This window comes from Heterodontus francisci, chromosome 3 (assembly GCF_036365525.1).
Source record: "Heterodontus francisci isolate sHetFra1 chromosome 3, sHetFra1.hap1, whole genome shotgun sequence".
In the NCBI taxonomy this organism is placed as follows: domain Eukaryota; kingdom Metazoa; phylum Chordata; class Chondrichthyes; order Heterodontiformes; family Heterodontidae; genus Heterodontus; species Heterodontus francisci.
The window spans coordinates 64,768,687-64,777,793 of record NC_090373.1 but is presented as its reverse complement, the minus strand read 5'-3'; the positions used below and the strand labels follow the sequence as shown (position 1 = coordinate 64,777,793).

The 9,107-nt window shown below is 41.9% G+C and overlaps 1 protein-coding gene across 1 annotated transcript; it reads left to right on the top strand.

Moving 5' to 3' along the window:
* Positions 1–950: 950 nt before the first annotated feature.
* lratd1 (LRAT domain containing 1) lies at positions 951–5,030 on the top strand. The gene is made up of 2 exons (XM_068022747.1): positions 951–1,092; positions 1,504–5,030. The coding sequence occupies exon 2, from the start codon at positions 1,548–1,550 to the stop codon at positions 2,358–2,360; it is 813 nt and encodes a 270-aa protein (XP_067878848.1). The 5' UTR covers positions 951–1,092; positions 1,504–1,547; the 3' UTR covers positions 2,361–5,030.
* The last annotated feature ends 4,077 nt before the right edge of the window (positions 5,031–9,107 follow it).

Sequence of the window (9,107 nt, the reverse complement as noted above, 5' to 3'; positions counted from 1 at the left end):
TATCTTTTATATATAATGTAGTTAAGGGTGAATATTAATAATGCCACTTTTGTTGTTTGAGAAGCTTTGTACTGCCGCTATGTTCCTATTACTTTCAGCCTCCAGCACCAGCTGAAAACAAAAAAAAAGGTCCATGAAGACATACGTTCCTCCTTTAAGGGCTTATTTAAAAGTAGACAAAATAATAGTGACAGTAATTGAATAGTTTAATTTCTTAAATATGAAATTTGAACTTGCCTAATTCCCTTTCTGTATTAGACTTGCTAATAAGCTGAATTTGCCTTTAAGAAATTCTGAATTTTATAGTAGCATTTCCGTGTTGAGAAAACTGGCCACTTTTAAGTAGGTAGAGTTATTTTTTAAATTTGGATGCTATTTATAGGCAGATTAAGTACATCATTCGAGAGCAAAATAATCGTGAAACGTTGGGATTGCCGCTCTTCTTTGCCAAGTTTATACAGGCTTTAAGAACAGATATAAGAATAGCACGGTGATCTGTCCTTCCAAAGCGACGTCATGGGGGTGAATAACACAGACTGAGCATTGATACACTTCGCAAAGTAATTTATTGTTAGGATGCTCCTATTACATTCTGCAAAAGTGCACTGCAATTCGATCCCCTTGGTTCGGCACAATCAGTGAATCTATAGGATGAAAGACGTACATGGCGGGAAACCCTGAAACGATGGTTAAAAAAAAAAGTTGTTTTGAGGATTTTTTTTACACCGATCATAAACGGCAGTTCGAGCAGCGAATTGCTCTGCAATCAGATTGAGCAGAACCTCCCTCGCTCCTCGCCCCCAATAAGGACTTCCTAGAGTGGGCTGCCAGTTTGTTTGATTGACAGCCGCGGGCGGAACAATCAGAGCTCCCACCGGGAATGTAGAGCAGAGGAGGGAGCGAGTGAGTGGCGGTGCGGTGGGAGGCGGGCTTGGTCAGGGGTGGGAGGCGGAAGCCGAATGCAGCTGCCACATGTGCAGCGCAGAGTGGCCTGGCTGTCTCACCTAGAGCAGTGCGTATGGAGGAGCGCTGAGAGCAGCACCCAGATCGCCAGGTAAAGCCACACTTTGCAGGACTGTTGGTGGGCGCCAGGTGAGTTCAGACAGCCTTCTAAATAAACCCAGTAATCTGTAAAATAAAAAAAAGCATATCTGTGCTTTTAATGGATAGACTTTTACTGACCCTTGTTTAAGAGAGGTCTCTTTATAAATATTTAAATATGTAGTAGTTGGAAGTGAGCCACTCTGTTTTGCTAGGTTAATTTTTCCCGGAGAGTGCAAACCCATTGACAGGTTGACTTTGTTTTTAACGGAGGCAGGAGGTTTTAGATATTTAAAAGTGGCCTTTCTTTTTCTCAGCGGTAAATTGATCCAGTTTATAACCCGAGTTGTACCGGAGAGTTGTTCGATAGTAAATGTCCGACCTAAGGTGGGTGGGGGGTGGGGAAGAAACAGTTAAAAGAGCTACATTGTGTTGTGTGTGTGTCTCTGTTTTCTTTTCCAGGTTATATTTCCTGTCCTCCTTGTGTCCGTGTACATGTATCATTGATGGGAAATCAAATCGATCGGATCACTCACCTGAATTACAGCGAGCTGCCCACGGGCGACCCCTCCGGGATCGAGAAAGACGAGCTGAGGGTGGGGGTCGCCTACTTCTTCTCGGACGAGGAGGATGAGGTGAACGAGCGAGCGCCGGCCGAGCTGCAGTGGAAAGAGCCGAGCCCCCAGCAGCAGCAGCAGGACGAGACGGGCAGCACAGCGACGGCGCCCGGCGACTTGGAGTACTCCGCTTTCTGCTGCCAGGAGTGCATCTTCTCCAAGCTGGGCGGCAACCAGGACCTGAAGGTGTACTCGGTCAACAGCCTGCTGCCCAGGTGCCGGGCCGGGGACTTGCTGGAGCTGCCGGCCAGCGGCCAGGCGGCGCACTGGGCGGTCTATGTGGGCGGGAGCCAGGTGGTCCACCTGCACCAGCAGGAGATCCGCCAGGACCACCTGTCGGAGGTGAGCAGCGGGCGGCTGGCCCGCATCGTCAACACCTGGTACCGGTACCGGGCACTGCCGCCCGAGCTGGTGGTGCAGAACGCGCGCGGCCACCTCGGCCTCAAGGGCCACGACATCTGCTGGACCGACTCGGAGAGCTTCGCCGCCTGGTGCCGCTTCGGCAAGCGGGAGTTCAAAGCGGGCGGCGAGGTGCACACCGGCGGCGAGCGCTGCTACTTCCTCAAGCTGCACTTGTCGGACAACTGGGTGCACACGCTAAACTTTGCCAGCTTGGAGGATTTGATCAGGGAAAAGCGCCGCAAAGACGCCAGCGGGAAAATACGAGTGCTAAAGGAGCTGTCTATACTGAATCACAAATAGCACCTTTCTTTCTCTCTTTGAACTTGTACTGGCATGTACTCCTCCACTGAGGAGGTTTTCAAGAGGGTGGCAACATTCCAGGCTCCAGCTGGGAAGTAAGATCCTAAATTGAGGGTTACCCACTCCACTAACTTCTCCACCTGGCCGAAAACACCGAGACGATTAAGGTGTGAAGTTAACACGTACATTTTATAACTGCCATTTTTCATGCTGTGGTTTCATCCTGGACATTGCAATATTCCTATCCAGAGGTACTTCTGTTGTCTTTTAGGATGGCCTCTGTGCAAGAACCCTGTTGTTCCTATTTTTGTTCGAACACATTTCTTGACTTTAAGTCATATTATCTCTGTGTTTGGAGGAAGGATTGTATTTTCAGTGTTGGAATAGCAAACCAAATGAATAGCCATTATTCAGCTTAGTGATTTTACTACTTCCATGTTGATGTGTGTATTCTTCAAGGAATAAGGGGATGGAGTATACAATTCTCTGAGTTCTATTATTTGGGGAATAGTACACAAATAGCGCTGTGGAGATGGCATAAACATGACAAAAAGATGTGTGCTCAAGCTCTGGGGATTGTCTGCCACTCAGATCTCTTGTCATAGTCTTGCAAAGCACTTTCTGATGACTGAGCATATCAGTGCCTGTGAGCCAGGCACAGAGCAGCATTGGTCATGAGAAGCTTGGGCCATGCATATCTCAGCTTAGGCAGGCAAAAGGAAACCTTTCCAGTGTTCTGTGTGAACACTAGTGAGTAATGCCACGTGCTCTGTATTAATGGTAAAGTTTGGATTGGAAGAATGTCAGAGTAATTTTATTGTGAATATGTTACCGTACAAATATGAGAGGATTTTTTTTTGTGTGTGGCAATTCCCTCCTATTTTCTCTATTTCCTCCTGCATTGTCACATTGGCCTGGATTTTGGGCACCATGCCTATGGAGGATGTATTGGCCTTGGAGGGAATGCAGGACATGTTTACCAGAATGATATCTGGACTCCAAGGGTTAAATTACAAGGAGAGATCAACAAACTGGAGTAGAATTTCCAGGAATTTAGAATGTTATGGTGTGATTTGTTTGAAGTTTTGAAAATATTAAGGGGAACAGATCATTTTTCTGGTTCTGGAATCTGGGACTGGGGGAAGTAGTCTTAAATTAGAGCCAGATCTTTTCAGGACCTAAATTATGAACCTGTTTTGCACACAAAGTGAAATAGAAGTTTGGAACACTCTTCCACAAATAGCAATTGATGCTCGATCAATTAATTTTAAATGTGAGATTGATATAACCTTTGGGAAACATGAATTTTAAGGGATATGGGGCAAAGGCAGGCATTTGAAGTTAGCCTGCAGATCAGTAATGATCTAATTGAATGGCAGAACAGGCTTGACGTGCTAAAGACCTGCTTCTGTTCCTATGTTCACCTTGTGTACAGTTGCCCAGAGACTTTTCATAGGCTAATCAATGGAGATTTTTAGCTTCTCGGCACCTGATCCAATGTGGTGCCCTCTACAGGGGGCCTGAAGTGTGCGTGAGTAGAGAAAGCTGCATTGAGGCTCTTCAACAGTCAGGTTGAAGAATCCTCACTTGGGCAAGCAGAATGCAAAACAAGAAACAAAATGGAATATAAATTACATTTAAATCTTTGCACAGGAAGTGAAATAAAGATTGAAATGTACACACGGGGTTAAGGGAGAAACATGAGAAAAACTAAAATAATTTTATATTTAAAATCTGCAACAATAATTTACTTAAGGAATGAAATTCCACACTTAAAATTCATTTTTTCAAGGTCAGAGAGGTTGTTATTTAGTCGTTATCACTTATTGCACAGTTTAAAAACTAAGTTATTCATGAGTGTACAAGCCCTAGATTTGTCATGTCTTTAGAGCTAGAATAGTTAGTAATTAGTTTAAGTTCACACCAATACTGTGATCTTTATGCAGATCCTGTCAGCAAAGAATGCAACGGCACAGCCTGTGAAGGAGCAGAGTATCATTGATAGAAACTTCTGGACCTGCGTGTTTAACCACGCATGTGTGCACACCAGACATTGTTGTCAGTTTTACCCTGTAATATTGGAGAGTACTGACATCCTCGCTGTTATAAGTACAACAAAATCCAGGCTATTGTTCTTCCTTGGAAGGGCTCACCACATTGAATTGTCCACAGAACCTGCTCATGGTTAACTCACTAGGAGTCATCTCTGGACAATCTTTGACCCTCCTCAGACTTGCTGGTTAAAGCATTGGAGTGCTGGGATCCTTAAGTCAGAATTGGAAATTTGTAACAGAATTTTTTTTTATTTTTAGTTAATTCATAATCTAGATTATAATTAATTTTTGTTCTGTAGTGGATGAAACTGCAATATTGTCTGTACTTTCACCTGTTATACTGTTTCAGCATACTGCTGGATTGTAATATCGCCATCGGCTGTTTTGCCAGGCACTGCAGTGTTCATGTACTTCTGACACGGGGCCCAATGCTGTTTGAAATAGTAGCATGAACAACTCATGTCCTGTGAAAGAGTAGAGCCTCATATTTGCTCGTAGTTACAGGCAATAGTAAGTGAACTAAATACTGAGTCCATACTTGCCTTTTGCTCTGGATTTTTTTTTATTATGCAAGATGATGACTAGAACTGTGATTAAATTTGACATTCAAATACTAGTCAAGCGTTAAAAGAACCATCATTCGCTGTTTTCTGCACCATCACTTGTTAAGTAACATCACTGGAATATCATTTGAACTATTGCAAATTATTTAATTGAATTAAATAATTTGCCAAGGTGATAGAGCCAGAGTCCATTGTTGACTAAGCCACTGTCTCTTGCAGTGATACAAAGTCAACATAAAGTTAAAGTTACGTTAAAGGATACATTATCTTTCTGCCAGTGAAAATAATTTCATAGGAACATCAAAACAGGAGTAGAAAACCTTTGTGTTGAAGAATGCTATACCATAAACTCTTTGTTTGTAGGGATGTCTATCTCCCAGTTCACTCCACTTGATTGTACCCTCAAATGTTATGTATTAGGACTATGGAAAAGAAAATGGGTGGCCAATTTGCTAGTGTCCTTATTGTGCTGCTGCCCAAGATTGATTCCTACCCCAGTGTAGCCACATCTGACTACAATACGTCCCATCCATCTTACTGTTGGTCAGAAAATGTACCTTCTAATGTCGTAGCTAGTGGTAAAATGATTACTAGCTTAGTCAGTAACCCTTTTTAACTGTTCTAGGGCATGATTCTAATCAGCCGTCAATTGTCATAAGACAGATCAATTTAAAGGAAAGGAGGTGGACTAGAATCAAGCATAAAGGCGCTTTCTAGAATAAGTGTCCTTCTGAGCTGACATTGGTGACTATTTGCATTGCTCCTTCAACAAAATTAAATTCCAGTCACACTAATATTGAACCTAGCCCTACCAACTGATCTGTGATAAACAAATCTGCCCTTGGGAAGTGACTAACATAAGACAAAAAAAAATACTTTTCATAAATAAATTTTCCACTGGATCGCTATAAGAAGGTTGGAAAACGGCATTTGAAGCTAGTTTTAGGCCAACTTGTATTTTCTGTGAACCTTTATTAAGCAACTAGAACCTGGTGACTCATGTATTTCTATTTCGATTGCTTTTAGTTTGCACTGGGCTCAGAGACTGAACACTTGTGCAACCCAATCCTCTGTAAGCAATAACATTTCTACAGTTTAGTCAGAAAATGTAGGTGTCCAACTATTGAAACCCAACCCATTTTCTACTTTGATATGGATGGACAGATGGTGTTTGTTTTCTTTTCCTGATGGGACATCCTAGCCATCAGCTCAGCAGTGGGACTGATTATAGCTTTTATTAGTATATTTTTGCATTGAGCAAGGAACAGGTGCCCTATTGAGCCACTGGACCACATACCCTGGAATAATTTAACCAAATCATCGAATTCGATAGTTCAGATTTGCATAACCAGTAAACTAGAACTCGAATTCCAATTGTCTAATTGGGTTCATTATTTTTGATCTTGTTTATACTCATGGTTGGACACTGCAGAAAGCCCAGCATCTCCCAGAATCCACCTGTCATCATTTCATATCCTGGTATGAACTGAGCAAATGAAGTCTTGTCTTTAAAAGACAGCACAACAAAAAAAAAACTGTGCATTTTCTGACAGCTGCTTCCAGCTTGCCTCACCATTATGATAACAAAGACATTATCATAGGCTCTTTGACATGCAGGGACAAGTAGCTGCAGCAAGTAAGGTGAGTGTACCATTCAGTCTAGCAGTGTAGGTGCCCTACTAGAGCATGTTAGACCAATTTGTCTTGGACGGTAGCACAAAACAGGAGATATTGAATCAGCTGCTCACTTTACTCTCAGCCTGGTTTTCTTTTAACATCAATCAGGCGGCATGCAAAACTGGCTGCTGATTCCCTATCAGCTGTTAACACATCACTGCCTATGATAAATTAACGCTACAGAAATCAACAACTTGTATTTTTATAGAGCCTTTAATGTAGTAAAATGTTCCAAGGTGCTTCACAGGAACGTTATCGAACAAAATCTGCAACCTCGTCACATGAGGAAATATTAGGACAAATGACCAAAAGATTTGGTCAAAGAGGTAGATTTTAAAGAAGAGAGAGGTGGAGAGGTTTAGGGAGGGAATTTCAGAGCTCAGGGCCAGGCAGCTGCTAATGGCGGAGTAATGTGCATACCAACTTACAAGGGGCCAAAGTTGGAGGAGTGCAGAGACCTCAGAGGCTGACACCACAGTTCAATGCATCAGTTCAAGCACAAGATTGTCCAGCAGGAGCCAATGTTTATACTGGTTTAAAAAAATAAATCTTTTATATCAATTTTCCATGTAGGCTGTTACAGGGTGTATGATCTATGCCTGATCAACAGTAAGACTTTGTTTAAAGAAGCTAATCCCAACTCCCCAGTCCCAGATATCTGTAAGTTATTATACATGATGAGTCTTCAAGGAACTTTTTTTGGTCATATTTTAGCTAATATTTTACCTGTAATCTTAAGAAATGACAAAGAAAGAATAGAAAATATGTTTCTGTTTTCATGTGGTTTTTCACAAGTGGGCAATTTCGCACAGTAGATGAATAGTTAAATGTGATCCCTGTGGCACCGTGGGGGTAGATGCCCGCTGGCAGCAACCTAAATCAGATGTTCGGTCCTTTGCACATGTTAAGGAAGGGCCTAACATCTTTTTAGATCCCCTCTTGTGAAAGTAGAATGCCCTGAGTGCTGTAGATTTTCCTAGCTTTGTTCTGTCTTAGTAAATGGCTGCCATTAAAAAGACTGAGTGCTTAGGAAGCGGCTTGAGAGCACTTCCGAGGACTGCTGCTGATCCATGATCGGGATATTCCCCCTCCCCCCACCCGGGCAAGGCAATTGGCCCTAAATTTATCTGCCATCTACTTCAAATAGATGAGCTGCCTCTATAGGCCAGTGGGCGCCAGCAACTTGCCTAAGTTATTGGAATGAGGCCCAAAGCCCGATTATTATTTTTTTGAGTTGACCTCAGGCCTCCTAATTATGGTGCACGCCTTTGGTTATGACCCGAAAATCAGCCGTGACCAACCTTGTGTATATAAAAAGCTACTATATTTTAATATAGTGTACAAAAAGATCAAATTTGGCTTTCAAATCCCTAAACTATAAATATAGTTAGACCAAAGAAAAGGAAATTCTTGTTTAATTCTTTCTGAATGCAAGTATTGAAAAATAAATGAAAATAGAAAATGTTGGAAATATTCAGAAGGCCAGGCAGCATCAGAACCATTCTGATGAAAGATCATCGACCTGAAAAGTGACCTGCTGAGTATATCCAACATTTTCTGTTGTAATTTCAGATTACCAGCATCCACAGTATTTTGCTTTTGAAAAATAAATGGTCTATATTGAACATGAGGTCCAGTTCCAGTTTAGAGCACCAAGTTAATTAGATTCCAAGATAGAAGGTAGCAGCTTATATACATGAAAATAAACCATAAGCAGCTAATACCTCACTTAGTATAAAATCCACATATGCACTGCCCGAAGCTGTTACTTTGCTAGGAATTGCTTACAGAACGAGAAGGAAAAATAATTACAATTTCCAAGCCTGTTCCGAATATATTTCAATTGAACCTAATAGAACTTACAAAGTTTTGCCATTGCATTTCCTACTTGGATCAGGATTTTTATTCCATGGATTGGTGCATTGGAGTTTATGCCTGGATCAGAATAGTGCTGAGATCAGGTGTGTGTTTATCTAGATGCCACTATTCCAAAAGCAAAATGTTGATCTTATATTTTCAGATCAGTAATCATCAGATTAACTGTTTAAGAACCACAGTAGTATTTCTGCATTTGTTTGACAAAACGTTCTAGCACAGCTTTAGTTGCACAGAGTGTTTCTCAAGCCTTGAATTTCACAAGGAAGATGCGCATATTTTGCGGGTTGTTGGTTAAATGTCGAAAACCAGCATCAGAAAGGACATTTCTGATAATTCTTGTGAGGGTGCCACTTGTTTTTTTTTTAATCTTTGGAGATGAAGCACTTTTAAGATCAATTTCAAATTGGGAGAGGAAATAGAATCCTGATTTTCCTGTCTTTTTCTTGTTGGCGCATCAACATAACCAATCTGCCAGCCCTTGCCATCCTATGCCTCTTCTGGGATTTCCTGCCAGAAGTAGTGTCGGGTATACAATGCGTCTGGCCAGGTTTGGGAGGATGTGTTAGCATTGGATG